General features: G+C 41.7%; 1 protein-coding gene across 8 annotated transcripts in view; it reads right to left on the bottom strand.

Annotated features, from left to right (window-relative positions):
• LOC109410678 (protein amalgam) overlaps positions 1-19,140 on the bottom strand; it is a 373,824-nt gene that overhangs the window by 50,862 nt on the left and 303,822 nt on the right. For all 8 annotated transcript variants that reach the window (XM_062856460.1, XM_062856461.1, XM_062856459.1 and 5 more), the window contains 2 exons: positions 6,481-6,803; positions 6,256-6,403 (listed from right to left, as the gene is read on the bottom strand). In XM_062856460.1, coding sequence (XP_062712444.1) covers positions 6,256-6,403; positions 6,481-6,803 — 471 coding nt within the window. The remainder of the gene's footprint in view (positions 1-6,255; positions 6,404-6,480; positions 6,804-19,140) is intronic.

The raw sequence follows: 19,140 nt of genomic DNA, 5'->3' as shown, positions 1-19,140 counted from the left end.
GCCTGGGCACTGTTGTCATTCTGACTTCAGCTAGAGTGAGGAGGTACGATCCGAGTGTCTGTTCACCAAGGAGGTGCGGCTCAAACAGCGTCTGTTCTGGCATCCAGCGGCTGAGTAAGAAACGCTGCACCACGCCCAGCTAGATCCAAGGTGGTAGCCCCATCAGCGTGGTCGTCCCAGTGTTGGTTGGGACGTTAAACAGAACTGGCACGATGGCCCTCCGGCGAGACAGGAGTGTTGGCGTAGGCCCAATAAGCCACCCGTAAAAATCCCCATTGCGAACAACATAGGAGAAAATACGACTCGATACAATCGGCAAAGACCCACGCGACGAAATAAGGACTACGATTGGAAACTTGGAACATGGAATTGCAAGTCACTTGGTTTCGCAGGATGTGACAGTATAATCTACGACGAACTACATCCCCGCAACTTCGACATCGTGGCGTTGCAGGAACTTTGTTGGACTGGACAGAAAGTGTGGAAAAGCGGGCATCGAGCGGCTACCTTCTACCAAAGCTGTGGCACCACCAATGAACTGGGAACAGGTTTTATAGTGTTGGGCAAGATGCGACAACGTGTGATCGGGTGGCAGCCGATCAACGCAAGGATGTGCATGTTGAGAGTTAAGGGCCGTTTCTTCAACTACAGCATCATCAACGTCCACTGCCCACACGAAGGGAGACCCGATGACGAGAAAGAAGCGTTCTACGCGCAGTTAGAGCAAACATACGATGGTTGCTCGCCGCGTGACGTGAAAATCGTTGTCGGCGACATGAACGCGCAGGTAGGAAGGGAGGAAATGTACAGACCGGTAATCGGGCGAAACAGCCTGCACGCCGTATCCAATGATAACGGCCAGCGATGCGTAAACTTTGCAGCCTCCCGTGGTATGGTAGTCCGAAGCACCTTCTTCCCCCGCAAAGATATCCACAAAGCCACCTGGAGATCACCCGACCACCAAACAGAAAACCAAATCGACCACGTTCTAATCGACGGTAAATTCTTCTCGGATATAACCAACGTCCGCACATACCGCAGTGCGAATATAGATTCGGATCACTACTTAGTCGCTGTATGCATGCGCCCAAAACTTTCGACAGTTATCACCACGCATCGAAGTCGAACGCCGCGGCTCAACATCGAGCAACTTCGTAACGTAGAAGTGGCTCAAGACTACGCGCAGCAGTTAGCAGTGGCCCTACCAACGGAAGAGCAGCTTGGCGCAGCTACACTTGAAGATGGCTGGAGGGACATCCGATCCGCCATAGGTAGTACCTCGGCTACAGCACTAGGCTTCGCGACTCCGAATCACAGAAACGACTGGTACGACGGCGAATGTGAACAGTTGAAAAACGAGAAGAATGCAGCATGGGCGAGAATGCTGCAACACCGTACGAGAGCGAATGAGGCACGTTACAAACAGACGCGGAGCAGGAAGAACTCAGTCTTCCGGATGAAGAAGCGCCAGCAGGAAGAACGAGATCGCGAAGCGATGGAAGAGCTGTACCGCGCTAAGGACACACGAAAGTTCTACGAAAAGCTGAACCGCTCGCGCAGAGGCTTTGTGCCACAAGCCGACATGTGCCGAGATAATCACGGGAATATTCTCACGAGCGAGCGTGAGGTGGTCGAGAGGTGGCGGCAGCATTACGATGAGCACCTCAATGGCGACGTTGCAAGTACCGAAGGTGGCGTGGTAACAGATCTAGGAGTATGTGCACAGGACGAAAGACTTCCGGCCCCTGACCTTCAAGAGATTGAGGAGGAGGTTGGCCGGTTGAAAAACAACAAAGCCGCTGGAGCAGATCAACTACCAAGCGAGCTTCTCAAATACGGTGGAGAAGCACTGGTGAGAGCACTACACTGGGTCATTACCAAGATTTGGGAGGAGGAAGTATTACCGGAGGAATGGATGGAAGGTATCGTGTGTCCCATCTACAAAAAGGGCGACAAGTTGGATTGCGGAAACTACCGCGCGATCACACTACTGAGCGCTGCCTACAAGATACTCTCCCAAATTTTATGCCGCCGTCTATCACCGATTGCAAGAGAGTTCGTGGGGCAATATCAGGCTGGATTCATGGGTAAACGCGCTACAACGGACCAGATGTTCGCCATCCGCCAGGTGTTGCAGAAATGCCGCGAATACAACGTGCCCACACATCACTTGTTCATCGATTTCAAATCGGCGTATGATACAATCGATCGAGAACAGCTATGGCAGATTATGCACGAATACGGATTCCCGGATAAACTGATACGGTTGATCAAGGCGACGATGGATCGAGTGATGTGCGTAGTTCGAGTATCAGGGACACTCTCGAGTCCCTTCGAATCTCGCAGAGGGTTACGGCAAGGTGATGGTCTTTCGTGCTTGCTGTTCAACATTGCTTTGGAGGGTGTAATAAGAAGAGCGGGGATAAACACGAGTGGAACGATTTTCACGAAGTCCGTTCAGCTGCTTGGTTTCGCCGATGAGATTGATATTATTGCTCGTAAATTTGAGACGATGGCGGAAACGTACATCCGACTAAAGAGTGAAGCCAAGCAAATCGGATTAGTCATTAATGTGTCGAAGACAAAGTACATGATGGCAAAGGGCTCCAGGGAGGAATCACCGCGCCCGCCACCCCGAATTCATATCGACGGTGATGAAATCGAGGCGGTTAAAGAATTCGTGTACTTGGGCTCACTGGTGACCGACGACAACGACACCAGCAGAGAAATTCAGAGGCGCATTGTGGCAGGAAATCGTGCTTACTTTGGACTCCGCAGAACTCTACGATCGAACAAAGTTCGCCGTAACACGAAGTTAACCATCTACAAAACGCTGATTAGACCGGTCGTCCTCTATGGGCACGAAACATGGACCCTACGTGCAGAGGACCAACGCGCCCTTGGAGTTTTCGAACGGAAGGTATTGCGTACCATCTACGGCGGAGTGCAGATGGAAGACGGGACTTGGAGAAGGCGAATGAACCACGAGCTGCGTCAGCTGCTGAGAGAACCAACCATCGTCCATACCGCGAAAATCGGGAGGCTACGGTGGGCGGGTCACGTCATCAGGATGTCGGATAGCAACCCGACTAAAATGGTTCTCGAGAGTCATCCGACCGGTACAAGAAGACGTGGAGCGCAGCGAGCTAGGTGGGTCGACCAAGTGGAGGACGATCTGCGGACCCTACGCAGAGTGCGGAACTGGAGACAAACAGCCATGGACCGAGTGGAATGGAGGCGGCTACTATGTACAGCAGAGGCCACCCCGGCCTTAGCCTGACCGGTAACGTAAGTAAGTAACCCGGAAGAGATTCCCAGATTGAATAGTTGGATTAGAAACTTCAAAAATGCAGGAGGGTTTCAAGAACACAGTAAAAAATGCTCCAATTTTTTTCATCTTCATTCATTTTCTTGAACAACACTCAAATTGATTCACTTCATAATCACAATTTCAAACAGTTCAATATTACTTAATTCAAAAATACTTCACACAATTTTAGATAATAGGATAGCGAGGACATCCACTTCACGTAATGGCACCAAGGTGGTGCTTCAGAGCAGAAAAGAAATCTTTGCACGTTAATTGTTCTTCTTTTATATCACGATGTCCCGAAAGGCGGTTGTACGCCATGATGAACATATCTTGGCGATAAAAGTTTTATCGTTTTTTTAAGGACGAAGATCTCGCACGGTGATAACAACTCATGAGATTTAACAGCTGACAGATAAGTGGCGCGTAATTTACCTACTCGCAATGTGCAGGACATATACTAACATAGGCATAGGCTTGAGTTTTGTCTAGGAATTTCTTATCCTAAGGGGGCACCTTGAATCTCGTTTTAACATGACCCTGGTAACAATTTGATGCTGTACAAACGCTTCTCCAGCTATTTCAAATCAGCCTTCATTTGAACAAAAGCGGGGCACAAGAAGTACAATCTTTTATTCAGCTCTTAAACATCTAATTTTGGTGATTTGAATCAACCTTCAGCTGATTTGAGGTACACTGTAAGGCTGATTTAAGGCTTAAATTGCGCTTAATCAGAGATCAATTAAATTTATTAATTGTGTAAACATAAAAGAAAAACACTTCCATTATTTTTACCATTTGCTGCGTCTATTTTCAGAAGAGATGTTTAGGAATGCATAAATTAATCAGTAGGAAATTTGGGAATTGAACTCGGACCTCTTGATTTATAGTCACTCACCTTAGCACCTACACTACACACCATTATATACACATCCTCGAAAACAAGAGCATTGCTTGTTGTATCTGAATAGTCAAGAACATTAGTTGAACCAAGTCTGTGTTTAGGCTGAAGAAGAGATGTGGACTTTACGAAAACCATGCTTGGGTCAGCTGTCAAAAATTATTTGATTTAAGGTCGAACAACATTAGATTAATTCTTCATGTTGGTGTTTGTTTTAAAGCTGGTTACCCACATGAATAATGTTCAATTCAACTTGCTATTCAGGCATCTATGAATTGTTGATTAAAGAGGATGAAGAAGTTATACTGCAGATCAATATTCAGCTGTCATTGTGGTCAGCCATTGACACAATTAATCAGCTGTTGTTCAGCTTATACTCTCACTGTTAAGCATTCATTGTTACTTGAGGAGACGTCTACACGCTGATGATCCTGTTAGGGAAGAGTCTACACATGTCATCTAGTTAATCATTTTCCAACATTACCTGAATGTAGAACATCAAAATGAGATTGCTGAGATCTCATGGTGCTCTATTACCCCAGAGCACTATAAATGCGCATTAAACTTGGGGAAAAGTTTACAAGTTGAGAAGTACATTTAACACAAAAGAAAACTTGTAATAAATGTTACTATAGATTCCAACATTAGTTTCTGAAAGTTCCTGAGAATGCTTTTGATTTTCTAAAGAAATACTCTAGAGAAATCTCTGGGAGAACCAAAATTGCAAGAAAACGACAAGAGCCAGAAGTATGGTGTCAAAGAACAAGTACAAGTGAAAGTCGTGATTCGACTGCACACACTGCTCCAGATCCAAAAGCGGTTATACAACTACAGCAACTACGAGATGCACTAGCGTTCTACATGTCCATAACAATCCCGCAGATCATCGACACCCATGTGCAGCTGTTGAGTGCTCTTACGAAACGATGGTGGCGTTATGGAATGTCCGAATGTCCAACATTAACGAAAGGGAGTACTACAACTGCATCCGAAAGACCTTCTGAAGATTGGCGACGTCACACAGTTCTGGGTCAATCTATGGCAGAAGCCTGTCCAGCACAGCGACGATGAGATGTGGTTGGCAGGAGATCAACGGCAGTGTAATGGCGATGTAGACATGACCGCGGTCATAGTAATCGCCCAAGATATATGCGAGGTTTTACTCGGTATACCAGAAATTGGACCAGATTTCGTGCACAATTTTTGGCATAAAAAACTTACGACGATCCACGGGCGAATGGCAGAATCTTCCAACATGGTGCTGAAAGACCCTTCGCATCTACTAGAGTTCGTTACCTGGGGTGTCACTTATCTTCTGCCGAAGGAAGGGCCAAAACAAAGTTGGTCCAGCAAAGTACAGTCCCATCACGTGCCTCTTGAGTCTGTACCAGGAAAATATGAGCTGCAAAAACAACACTTGGTAGATAAGGACAGTGTTCCAATCATTATTTATTTGGAAGTAGGTGTAATTTATCTGTTCGAATTTCATTATGGCAAAGGCGCAAACATTCAACATGAACAATCTCACACAACGTTAGTACAGCCAATCTATCTGATCAATTACCGAATAAATAACAAGAGAAATACTGTGTCAACCTGTCAATCCTCAAAACGGCGTCGCTAAATGCTGCCACTGAATGACTCTTTGCTACTCTAGCAAGAGCGAGTGGTGGGTATCTTGTAGCTCTGAACAACTCAATGCTGCAGAATTGCCACTTTCACAAGGTGCTGGCAGCCACTAATCTAAAACACAAGCGCTGCACGTGTTGAGTTGTTTTATGAAAGATATGTTTCAGAAAAATATGATTAAAAACTATGTCGCCTAAAAGCACCATCAACATGCATAGAAACACAATTGGATTGGCACCGCTCGTTTGAAGTCAAAATTTATGCAACATCATCACAACGTTATCTTATTACCCTGCCTCCACAACACCTCCCCTCCACCCAACATTTACATACAAAATCGTTATCCCCACCCACACACCGCACCGGGCCCAACGCACATCCATCAGCGTGACAAATTTGTTTGTCTATTACTTACACAGGACGATGAGTTGCAAGTCGACAAACACGGGCTCCCGGATGCCGTTGTCCGCAAAGCAGCGGTACGTGCCACTGTCCTGCCGGCTGACGCTCTCGAGCGTGAGCGTCGGTCCCTCGGCCAGATGGGGCGCTCCGTGCAGCGAATCCTGCAACAAATCCAACAAAACATTACTCAAAGGATTTACCTTCGTCGTCGGCCGAGAACGTTCCGCCGCACACATACCTTTCGGCTCCAGCTGATGCTGGGCACGGGATTTCCACTGGCTTTGCACTCGAGCGTGGCCGTTCCGCCCTTCCGCACCGTTACGTGGCCCGTTTCCGGTACGGAACGCACCGACGGCGGCACGAGGATTTCCACCGTGTGCACCAGATCCCGGTTGTCGTGGTCGCCGACCTGGCAGCTGTAGTCGCCGGCGTCCTGCGGTCGGACGTTCTTAATCTGCAGCGTGTAGCCTTTGAGCAGCTTGAAACGCAGATCGCGGGTGATAATGAGGTTGGATGCCGTCACGACGGCACTCCCTCGTCGCCATAGGAGAATGTTGTTGCCTGTAATCATAGGAGAAGGGAAAACCATGTGATTAGCTTTAGAAGGGCGATAAAATAATGTTTAAATTGTTTTGGTCTTATGTCAAAAAATGATAAGCAGCTTCTTCTTCTTCTTCTTCTTCTCTTTTTCCTTTTCTTTTTCTTCTTCTTCTTCTTCTTCTCCTGGCAAGTATAACGATACTTCATCAAGGAATTGCATTCGAAGCTCCTCAATGAATGCCATTCACAGTTCCTCCAGGAATTCCATCTGGGAATCCTCCAGGAATTCCATCTGGAGTTCCTCTAGGAATTCTATCCGGAGTTCCTCCAAGTATTCCATCCGGAGTTTCATACGGAGTTCATCGAGGAATTTCATTCGAATGTCGAATTCAGAGCTCCTCCAGAAATTCCATCCGGAGTTCTTCCAGGAATTCTATCCGGAGTTCCTCCAGGAATTCCATCCGGAGACGCTCGAGGAATTCCATCCAGAGTTCCTCCAGTAATTCCATCCAGAGTTCCTCCAAGTATACCATCTGGAGTTTCTCCGGAGTTCCATATGGAGTTCATCGAGGAATTTCATTCGAATTGCATCAGAGTCCTTCCAGGAATTCCATCCGGAGTTCCTCCAGGAATTCCATCCAGAGTTCCTCCAGGAAATCTATCCAGAGCTCCTCCAGGAAATCTATCCAGAGCTCCTCCAATTCCATCCCGATTTCTTCCAGGAATTCCATCCGGAGTTCCTCCAGGAATTCCATCCAGAGAACCTCCAGGTATTTTATCCAGAGTTCCTCCAGGAATTCTATCTGGAGTTCCTCCAGGAATTCTATCCGGAATCGCTCGAGGAATTCCATACAGAGTTCCTCCAGGAATTCCATCCGGAGTTTCTCCAAGTATTCCATCCGGAATTCCATACAAAGTTCATCGAGGAATTTCATTCGAATGTCCTCCAGGAATGAAATTTAGAGCTGGTCCAGAAATTCCATCCGAAGTTGCTCCAGGAATGCGATCCGGAGTTCCTCCAGGAATTCTATCCTGAGTTCCTTCAGGAATTCCATCAGGAGTCGCTCAAGGAATTCCATCCGGAGTTCCTCCAGTAATTCCATCCGGAGTTCCTCCAAGTATTCCATCTGGAGTTTCTCCGGAGTTCCATACGAAGTTCATCAAGAAATTACATTCGAATTTCCTCCAGGAATGTAATTCAGAGTACCTCCAGGAAATCCATCCGGAGTTCTCTCAGGAATTCCATCCAGAGTTCCTCCAGGAATTCTATCTTAAGTTCCTCCAGAAATTCCATGTGGAGCTCCTCCGGGAAATCTATCCAGAGTTCCTCCAATTCCATCCGGAGTTCTTCTAGGAATTCCATCCGGAGTGCCTCCAGGATTTCCGGAGTTCCTTCAGGAATTCCATCCGGAGCTCATCCAGGAATTGCATCAGGAGTTACTCCAGGAGTTGTTTTAGAAATTCCATCCGGAGTTTTCTCAGGAATTCCGGATCCTCCAGGAATTCCATCCAGAGTTCCTCCAGGAATTCTATCCAGAGGTCCTCCAAGCTATCTATTCGGAGCTCCTCCAGGAATTCTATCCGGAGTTCCTCCAGGAATTCTATCCGGAGCTCCTCCAGGAGTTCTATACGGAGTTCCTCCAGGAATTCCATCCGGAGTGTTTCCAGGAATTCTATCCGAAGTATCTCCAAGTATTCCATCCGGAGCTCATCCAGCAATTCCATCCGGAGTTCCTCCAGGAATTCCATGCGGAGTTCCTCCAGGAATTCCATGCGGAGTTCCTCCAGGAATTCCATGCGGAGTTCCTCCAGGAATTCCATGCGGAGTTCCTCCAGGAATTCCATGCGGAGTTCCTCCAGGAATTCCATGCGGAGTTCCTCCAGGAATTCCATGCGGAGTTCCTCCAGGAATTCCATGCGGAGTTCCTCAAGGAATTCCATCCGGAGTTCCTCCAGTAATTCCATCCGGAGTTCCTCCAGGAATTCCATCCGGAGTTCCTCCAGGAATTCCATCCGGAGTTCCTCCAGGAATTCCATCCGGAGTTCCTCCAGGAATTCCATCCGGAGTTCCTCCAGGAATTCCATCCGGAGTTCCTCCAGGAATTCCATCCGGAGTTCCTCCAGGAATTCCATCCGGAGTTCCTCCAGGAATTCCATCCGGAGTTCCTCCAGGAATTCCATCCGGAGTTCCTCCAGGAATTCCATCCGGAGTTCCTCCAGGAATTCCATCCGGAGTTCCTCAAGGAATTCCATCCGGAGTTCCTCAAGGAATTCCATCTGGAGTTCCTCAAGGAATTCCATCCGGAGTTCCTCCAGGAATTCCATCCGGAGTTCCTCCAGGAATTCCATCCGGAGTTCCTCCAGGAATTCCATCCGGAGTCTCTCCAGGAATTCCATCCGGAGTTCCTCCAAAAATTCCATCCGGAGGTCCTCCATGAATTTCATCCGGAGTTTTTCCGAGAATTCCATCCAGAGTTTCTTCAGGAATTTCATCCAAAGTATCACCAGGAATTCCGCCAGGAGTTCCTGGTGAAATTCCACCAGAAGTTTCTACAGGAATTCCGTCCGTTCCATATGGAGTTCCTCCAGGAAATCCGTAGGGAGTTCCTCCAGAATTTCCATCCGGAGTTCCTCCAGGAATTTCATCTGGAGTTTCTCCAGAAATTCTAACTGGAGTTCCTCAGGAATTCCATCTGGGGCTCCTCCATGAATTCCCTCTCCAGAAATTTCATGGGGAGTTCCTTCAGGAATTCCACCTGGAGTTTTTCCACGAACTTCTCCAGGAATTCAATCCAGAGTTCCTCCAGAAATTCCATCTAGAGTTCCTCCAGAAATTCCATCCGGACTTTCTCCACGAAATCCTCCAAGAATTCAATCCTTAGTTCCTTCAAGTATTTCATCCTGAGTTCCTCCAAGAATTCCTTCCAGAGTTCCTCCAGCAATTCCATCTGGAGTTTCTCCAGGAATTCCCTCTCTAGGAATTCCATAGGGAGTTCCTCCAGAATTTCCATCCGGAGTTCCTCCAGGAATTTTATCCGGAGTTCCTCCAGGAGTTCCATCCGCAATTCCTCCAGGAATTCCATCAGGAATATCTCCGGGAATTTCACGGAATATAATTCAATAACTGGAACGCAAATTATGAGTACGCATGAATGATGAATTCTTAAAACATCATGTTTTCAGAATATTTTTGGTACATAGAAAAAATATATAAATAGAGTTCAAGGTATACATTCCTGGAATTGCTTTACTCCAACCCAAAATTTCAAGCGCAAAAAAATCACAACGACAATCGAGCGCTGATTTTCTATTCCGGACGCGCCATTCCCTTGTGAAATATTTCATCACCAAAAACAACACCATTCCTCTCTTCTCTTGCCCTAGGAAGCTCCGATGCTTCGGCCCTACAATCCATTTGGCAGTCGGTTATTCTAATTTTAACAAACTCCATTGGCCACTACTGACCGTACATCAGTGAAACAAAAAAAAAAATATCGAAAAGCACTCTCCCTAGAAAACCTCCCGGTAAAAAAACCCAAACTCCCACAAAATCCAGTTCACCGGACTCCATGTTTCAAAAAACTATAACTCTTTCCACTTGTTCGCCATTATAAACTATTGTCTCTTCACCATTTCGGGCACCCCATGGGCTTGGACCCAACCGGGTGCGCCCCCCATAGGGTAGGTGTCCCCATCGTTCTGCATCGGAGACAGACAATAAAATCAACTGCATATTTCATTGCTTGGCGGAGGCTTTGTGCAGAGCGCGCGCGTCTGCATCGCATCCAACCGAGAGGCTTCGTTTGCATTTGGATGCTAGTGTCCGTCCTCTCCGGTCCCGGTGTCGCAGTGGAGCTGTTGGTCAACTAGGTGGCATGGAGTGCGGTGAAGCTGTTGCAACAGAGGGATGCCGTTCGGGGTTTTTGCTGTTTGAACTTTTTTGCTACTCGGTTCTTGCTCTGTGTGCATGATTCGCTTTCAGATATTGTTGCTGCCGAGGCTGGCTGGCCTGGTCAGAGGCTGTTAGTGTTGTGAAAGCTATGCTTTTGTTGTGTTCTTAGTATATGGATTTGTACCTGGCTAAAGTTGGCTTGCGGACGTTGCATACTGTAAGTGGTACTTTGCTATTCACTTAATAATAGATTCATATTGGTTTAAAAGTGGACTGGACAAATGGAAATGCATTTGAAATAATTTTTGGAAAACAACTGCATCATTTGTGAATAGTTTGTGGCTCTGCAATGAAACTAAAACTGAACACTTCTTTTGAGTTTTTTGCTCTAGAAAACTAAGTTGTGCAACAAAACCAATAGATTCAAAGATCTTATTTGATAGTAAATTTAATAATCTTTCGAATGAGGAATCACTGCGATAAGATTGACCATTTTCAAGTTATAGCCAATTTGAGACAAGCATATTTAAAAACATGAAAAGTTCAATTACTACGTAACGTAATCAATAATCATTTTCAATTTTGAGCGCCCTTATATAAGTGAAACTTACTGTAGTATTAGTTATTTTTCTTACGATCTCCCAAATATACAAAATTCTCCTTTGTGATTATTCAAATGCTTGCGAATTCTGTTTTTTTTTCTGTTTCGGTTTGTACACCTTCGAAGATTTTTGTGAGAAATCCTAAACGATTTCTGCTGTTGATTTTTTCAAAAAAATTCTAAGTTTACTATATTCTTTTTCCAAAATTTTCTAGAGATTTCTCCAGAAATTAATTGAGGAACTTTTAAATAAAAACCTTCACTGGATTCTTTCCTATATTGCTCCATTTCTTTCAGAAAATCTTCCGCTAATTTAGTCTGGAAGTTACCTAGAATATTTCCAATGGATTGCTTCAGAATTTCCTATAGAATTTCCTTAGGAATCTATTATTCTCCAGAATTTCTCCAAAACATCTTCTTGAAAAGCGTGCATGTTTTTTTTTTTTAAATTCCTCCACAGTTTTTTTTTTTTTTATTTTCAAAAATCAGTACGAGAGTTTCTTTAGGAAATCATCCACGCATTCTTACAGAAATGATTTCAACAGTTTCTTAAGAAAATCAAAGGTTCCTCCAGAAGTTTGTCTAAGGTATTTTTTAGAAATATCCTACGGTCTTCTTTAGAAATTCTTGCAAAGAATCCTTTCGAAATTCTCCCAGGGATTATTTTAAAAATTTCCATGGAGATTCCCACAAAAGTCCAGAGAAATCTTGCAAGGATTTCTTTCGAAATTAATCCATATAGAGTCCTTAGGAAATTATTCCAAGGATTTAGTCTTAAAATCTTCAAGCTTTCTTTCAGAAACTTTTCAGGTGATTTTTTTTTGTTCAGAAATTCTTCCGGGGATGCTTTAAGAAATGTCTTCAGATATTCCCCCTTGAATTTCTTCAGAAATTTCTCTAAGAATTCTAATAGGTAGATTTCTATGCGTTCCTTGAGAAACTCCATCAGGATACTTTGGATGTTTTTCTAGGAGTTTGTTAAAAAAGGGAATTCTGTAGATTTTTTTTTTCAATTTTTCCTTCAGTGAATTTTCCAGAGATTGGTTCAGAAATTCTTTCAGGTATTTTCTCAGAAAGTCCTACAGAGATTTTTTTAGGAATCGTTCTAGGGAATGTGTCCATTAGTTACTTCAGGGTTTCATCTAGAAAATCGTTCAGAAATTCCTTCAAAGAATCTTGCATTATTACTTTCAGTAATTCAGGCAGAAATTTCTCCAAAGATTCATACAGGAGCTCATACATAGATTCCTTGAGGATTTCCTCCAGATATTCCTCATGTTTTATCCCAGAATTTCCTCTAAGGATAATTCCAATAACTTCACCACGGATTCCTTAAGAAATTTATTCAAAAATGTTTCCTAGAAATTTCTACAAAAATTCATTTTGAAATATCTTTAAAAAAAACATCAAAGGATCTTCACGACCGCTTAGCTATGCGTTTCTCCAGGTATTTCTACAAGAATTTTACATAAATTCGTCCACAGATTTCTTGAGGAATACTTTCAGAAAATTCACCAAGAATTTTATTAAAAGAATTCTCCAGGATTTTATTTCTGAATTCATAAATATTTTTCAGAAATTCCACCAAGGGTCTCCTGGGAGATTTTCCAGATATTTCTCCAGGAAGTTTTTCAGAAATTGTTTTTGAGATTCTTTGAAGAAATGCCTTTGAATTTCTTCAGATATTTCAAAAATACTTCCCAAGATTTCTACTGGGGATAAGGGTTTCAGTAGAATCCCACTGAAGATTACTTCGGAAATTTCTTCAGGAGTTCCATAAGAAATTCTTGCTGGGATTCCTTCTGAAATGTCTTCGAGAAAATATTTTTTCCATCATAAACTTCTCGAGAATTTCAGGGTTTTTTTTTTTAATTTCAGCAAGAAATTTCTTTAAAAAAAAATTTCCATGAAGTTTTTTTTTTAAATATATTTTAAAAATTCTTCACAAATTCTTATCAGGGTTTCTCTAAGATTTCTTGTTTTTTCTATCTGTATTAACGAGATGTTTAGCCCTAGGAACTAGTCTCGAGACCCACGGTTAACATCCCTTCCGAAGGAAGAATCCACATTTTGTGATTTTGTCGGGAGTGGGATGCGATCCCTGGTCCTCGGCGTGATAGACAACCCAAGTAACAATTCAAAATCATTAATAAGCATGTCAGTTGATTAAATGTGCTTCAAAGGCGCCGACAGTTGTACAAGAGTTTATGTTGAACAAAATGGCGAATAAATGTTTCATGCAGTGGAAACTGCACGTTAGTTAAACATATTTCTGCTTATTGAATAACCAATGGTATAAAAGTTTAAAAACAGTTACTTAAGTATTGCCATCATCTGTCCAATAGTGCTCTAATAATGATAGAATACAAGCTGCTTCCAACGTATTAGATGCCGTTATTCCACATCAGATCTTCAGTGGAACAAGTAGCCTATTTAAAGTTTAACAACTTTTGCTTGATCATTTTATTCATCTACACTGATATAGCTTAACAACAAGATATTACCATGTTTCTTTAATACAAATGTTACACTTTCATTCAAGCAATGTTGATTAGCAGTGGTACTGTGTCAGTTAATTATCGTTGTTCACCATGCCCCTTTTTGTAAACACAATTGTTGATTAGGAGCCTAAAAAGAGCAACCGCGGCTACAAGCTTGAAGACCAAAAAACTTCATGCAGCAGCTCTAAATATCACACTCTTCACACTTTTAAAAACATTCTGACTCACCTTTTACACTACGCTCCAACGACAGCAGCATCGGCAACAAAAACACCAAATGCAACTGCAGTGGATCCTGGGCGGCTCCTCTCTTTGGTATTGACGAGGTAGATTACCCACCAAGGTGGCACCGGTAAAACCGGGCTCAGCTTCCTAATGTTCATATTTCCAGCTGATTGGAGATATACACAATCGTTGCACATTTTCCTCTTGACACAAAACAGGACCGGTGAAAATAAAACAAATAAGTTCATTTGTTTGGGCGTTTAAATGAAAAAAGTTCGAAGAGTCACCAATCTTACAACACAACACCGTGAATTACTGACACGTTGTAAACAAACAAACTAATTAGCATGCATGCCTTATGATTAAACGTTGCGGTTACAATTATTCAAACATTGATCAACTTCAATGTTTATGAAGGCAATTAGTTGAATAAAATATGTAAGCAATGTTTAAGCAGCATATGTACGGTAATGTATTCGACTTAGGAATTGAATATTTATATACTGCTTTAAATCTGCCGATTCATGTAATTCGGATTGAAGCAGAGCGGATGCAGACGAGTGTGAACCCAAAGATCCAGAGTTCGAGTCTTTCCATTGATGTGATTTGTCCCATAAAATGTAATAAAATAAAGATGTTGGGGGTACATAATCAGAGAGAGCTATTCCAGACACAAATGCAGAAATGTTGAAAGTTAAATCATTTTCTCATTTTATTGTTACATGATGTAACATGATGTTGAAGAAACGTTTAAGAATCGTTTTTGTAGCAATTATAAAATCATATCTATAAATAGAAATAAATTTCGTAAGTTTTATCACAGCTCCAGCATGTTTTGATTGTATTATGGTGGAATAAATATCGAAGAAAGCTTGTTATTATGCGCTATGCTGCTAGTGCACAATAACGGTTTCAAAAACCATTCTTAAATTATTAAACAAATAGCGTCATACAACATTGTTTAATAAACGTTGAAGTAAAGTTTATGATGTTTGTGTAAATTGCTGATGGTTCTAACGTTGAACAAGAGTTTCACAACCGATGTACGATCATTGGATAAACTTTCATTTCATCGTGCTTATAGAACGGTTAACGTTGAATAAATTCTCATTTTTGGGCGAACAAGAGTTGAAGAATAGTTTCATTTTAAAATTATTCAAATATAATACGACTTCCAGTTTAATAACGTTGCTTTGAGAAACATTTCTAAAAGCAAAAATTGTTTCTTGGGAAGTGTTTTGACCATCACACCAGGTTCGCTTCACACAATAATTGTTTGAGAAATTCCTTCAGCGATCCCACAGAAACTTCTTCAAGGATTTTCTTTAAGAAATTGTACCTGCGGTTTCATCAAAAATATCTCCAGGGAGAGCCCTACAAAAATCGTTCGGATATTCCTCCTAGTATTTTATTGCTATTATTAGCTTTATTTACGAGGCTTTCAGCCCTAGGCTGGCTCACCTCGGATCCTTTGCCGTTTCAGAAATTGCACAAACATCTCTAAAGGAATTTCTATGAAATACTAGGATGAGTGTCGCAAGCAATCTTTTAAAAACTCCTGAAGATACTTTGGAAATTTATTAGAAGAAATTCTTGAAAATTTTCTGGAGAAATCCCTGAACAAAAAAAATCCTATTTGTTTAACCCTCTAATACCCATTTTTTTATTTTGATCTAAATATCATTTTTCGTCATCTAAAATCGATTTAAACATGTTTTGGAAGATGATTCTTTTTAATTCTCGATTTCATAAATTTCAGTTTTTGATTTTTCTAATTTTTATTTTTGAACATTCCCACATTTTTATATTTTTCCTGGAGCCTATCTGGGGTATGGATTTTTTGAGATGAAAACATTTTGAGATTTTATGATTATTGTTGAAATATATTTATATTTTTTTTTTTCATATTCATTATATTCATATTTTTTATTTTCCGTGTAATTGTAAGGAAAACAATTTAAGAGTGTATTCGATTCCCTTAAACTGTTGAACTAGGATAAAATAGTTTAAGAAAAATTTAAAATATGAAAATTGTAGCGATTCAATACAAAATAAACAATGACTTCTAGAAGGTGACTAAAACATCAATTTTCCAATGATTTTTAACAAATGTTAAAACGCTTTAAAATGCACCAAAAGCCATTTTGAGATATACAAACCAGTCCTATGTTTCAGCCAAAAATATAAAAATCTTGATTTTCCTCGAAACAAAAATTACAAAAATGCTCAAACTATACCCCGTCTAAAGGTGGGGTTGGGTATTAGAGGGTTAAAATTTCATGAACAGTTATGAAGGATGGATACTGGAGTAGTATCTGCAGAAATTGTTAAGAGAATCTTTGAAAAAAATCTGAAAGAATCTCTGAAGAAACTATTGGAGAAAACCCTGGAGGAAATTCCAGATCAACTTCTAGATTTTTTTAGAAAAAATTCCAAATAAATGCCATAGAAAATCACTGAACAATTAACTAATAGCTGAAAGAATCTCTGGAGAAATTCAAGCAATGATTTCTGAAAAAAATTCTGGCTAATAATTATATTCTAAAAGAAGACACTAGTGAACTTTCTTAAAAAATCAATGATTTTTTGTAAAAAAAAAAGCTTTTTGCCTTTCTCGTACACTAAGTGTACTGGAAAGGCTATATGTTCACTCCAAAAATGACTTTTTGATAGAAGGCCCGGAGGGTCGAGTCACATATACCAATCGACTCAGCTCGACGAATTGAGGTGATGTCTGTGTGTGTGTATGTATGTATGTGTGTGTGTATGTGTGTGTACAAATAAACTCACATCAGTTTTTGGCAGTAAACCTCAACCGATTTTAATGACCGACGGTTCATTCGACGCGGCATCTGGTCCCATTGTTTCCTATTGAAAATGGTTCGGATCGGTCCAGCCGTTCCGGAGTTATGGCCATTTAGGTGTTCCGGATCGGTACCCCTGGAAGGGGCCAGACACGAAAATGCACCAAACCCATGCATGCGACCCATCAAACCACAGCATTAACGATTATCTGATGAACGGTAAGCAGGAAAATAGTCTCAGACCATATTTGAACCGGTAGTGTTCCGGAACCGGTTCTAGGTGTCCCGCCGGAAGTGGCCAAATATCAAATTGAACATAACCCATGCATGCGACGCATCAAACAGCGGATTTCTCGATAATCTGATGAACGGTTACCAGGAAAATAGTCTCAGACCATATCTGAACCGGTAGTGTTCCTGAACCGGTTCCGAATGTTCCGCCGGAAGTGGCCAGATACAAACGAGTACCAAACCGATGCATGCGACACATCAAACAGCGGCATTTTCGATAATCTTATGAACGGTAAGCAGGAAAACAGTATCACACCATATCTGAACCGGTAGTGTTCCGGAACCGGTTCCCGATGTCCCACCGGAAGTAGCCAAATATAAAAGAGTACCAAACCCTTGCATGCGACACATCAAACAGCGGCATTTTCGATAACCTGATGAACGGTTAGCAGGAAAACAATATCAGACCATATCCGAACCGGTAGTGTTTCGGAACCGGTTCCGGGGGTCCCAACGGATGTGGCCAAATATAAAGGAGTACCAAACCCATGCATGCGATACAACAAATAACGGCTTTTCTGATAACCTAATAACTGGTTATCAAGGAAATAGGTTAGGACCACATTAGGGACAGCTGGTAGTGCCGTAACCAGTTCCGGACCCTCCGAAAGCGGCCAAATATAAAATTGAACTGATCCTATGTATGCGACACAGCAAAGCTCGGATTTTTGATAACCTTATGGACGTTAGCAAGCAAACAGGTTCAGAATGGTGAAAAAAATGTTTTACGCATATGGTCAAATCTCAACCGTTACGTAGTAATTGAATTTTCGACTTTGCTTGCCTCAAACTGGCTATAACTTGAAAATGGTCAAAGTTATCGCATTTAGAAGATTATTTGCTACCAAAAAAGATCTTGGAATCTATTGGTTTAGTTAGTTTGAAGCAAAAAAGCTCGAAAGTAGTGTTGGCCTTTCTCGTACACTTAGTGTACTAAAAACTATATATTCACTCAAAAAACGATTTTTTGAAAAAGAAAAAAGGCTCGGAGGATCAAGTCGCATATACCAATCAACCCAGTTCACCGAATTGAGATTTTGTCTGTATGTCTGTATGTACATATGTACAGGGGATAGACAAACTGATCGGGACAGGCAAATTTTTCCCTTCTCAATTTTTTTTCAAAAAGATGTAACTTTTCGAAAAGTGCATCAAATATTCTCAAATTTTCACTGTAAGTTGATCAACTAGTTGTGTATCAGTGGAAAAAATTTGGAAAAGATCGGGCTATTCTGCACGAAGTTATAAAGATTCCAGAAAAAGGTATAACTATCCGATAGCCAACTTTGAGCTGTTATATCTCCGGATTCAATGAACCGAATGCAATGAAATTTTGACCATTTATGACTTATATAATACGCTTTGAAAAAATTTTGACTGAACTTAAAAATCTTAACACGGAAGACAATTAACGATTAGAATATTTTTCAGAATTCAAGATGCTGATTAGAGGTCATTTTAATTTCCTCTAATTGTCTTAAATATAAATATGTTTTGAAAGAAAGTAACAACATAGCCGGAAATTCATTGGAAAAGTAATGGGATGCATACTAAAAATAAACCAATTTACAAAAAAAAAATATACAACAAATTAAATCGCTATAACTTTATCTCTTGTTAATAATTTTAAGTTGAGTCAAACGTTTTTCAGAGCTCATTATATAAGCTCAGTATGTACGCTACGCAAAATAAGTTCACGCACTTTTAAGACACTTCCCACTGGCCGATTTTTCGGATTATAGCTTGAATCGAACCGGAATTGTTTGCTATCAAAAATGGTCTAGATCGGCCAAGGCGTTGCAGAGTTATGGCCATTTCAGTGAGCCTCATCATGAGATACATCAAACTGCGGCGATTTTTGTAACCTTTAGCATGGTTGACGAGTTTTGTGCGGGAATCAACACTGGAGACCAGAAACTCCACAATGTCGGCCCGAAATTCAAGATGACAGCCATGGCGGCTCAAAATTAAAGATGGCGGCTGTTTAATTGATATTTAGGCTCTTAAAGCATGTTATATGGGAATATTTGATATGGGGAGATGT

The sequence above is a fragment of the Aedes albopictus genome, chromosome 3 (assembly GCF_035046485.1).
Source record: "Aedes albopictus strain Foshan chromosome 3, AalbF5, whole genome shotgun sequence".
NCBI lineage: Eukaryota > Metazoa > Arthropoda > Insecta > Diptera > Culicidae > Aedes > Aedes albopictus.
The sequence above is the reverse complement of the archived record's forward strand: the minus strand, read 5'-3'. Positions and strand labels throughout refer to the sequence as shown.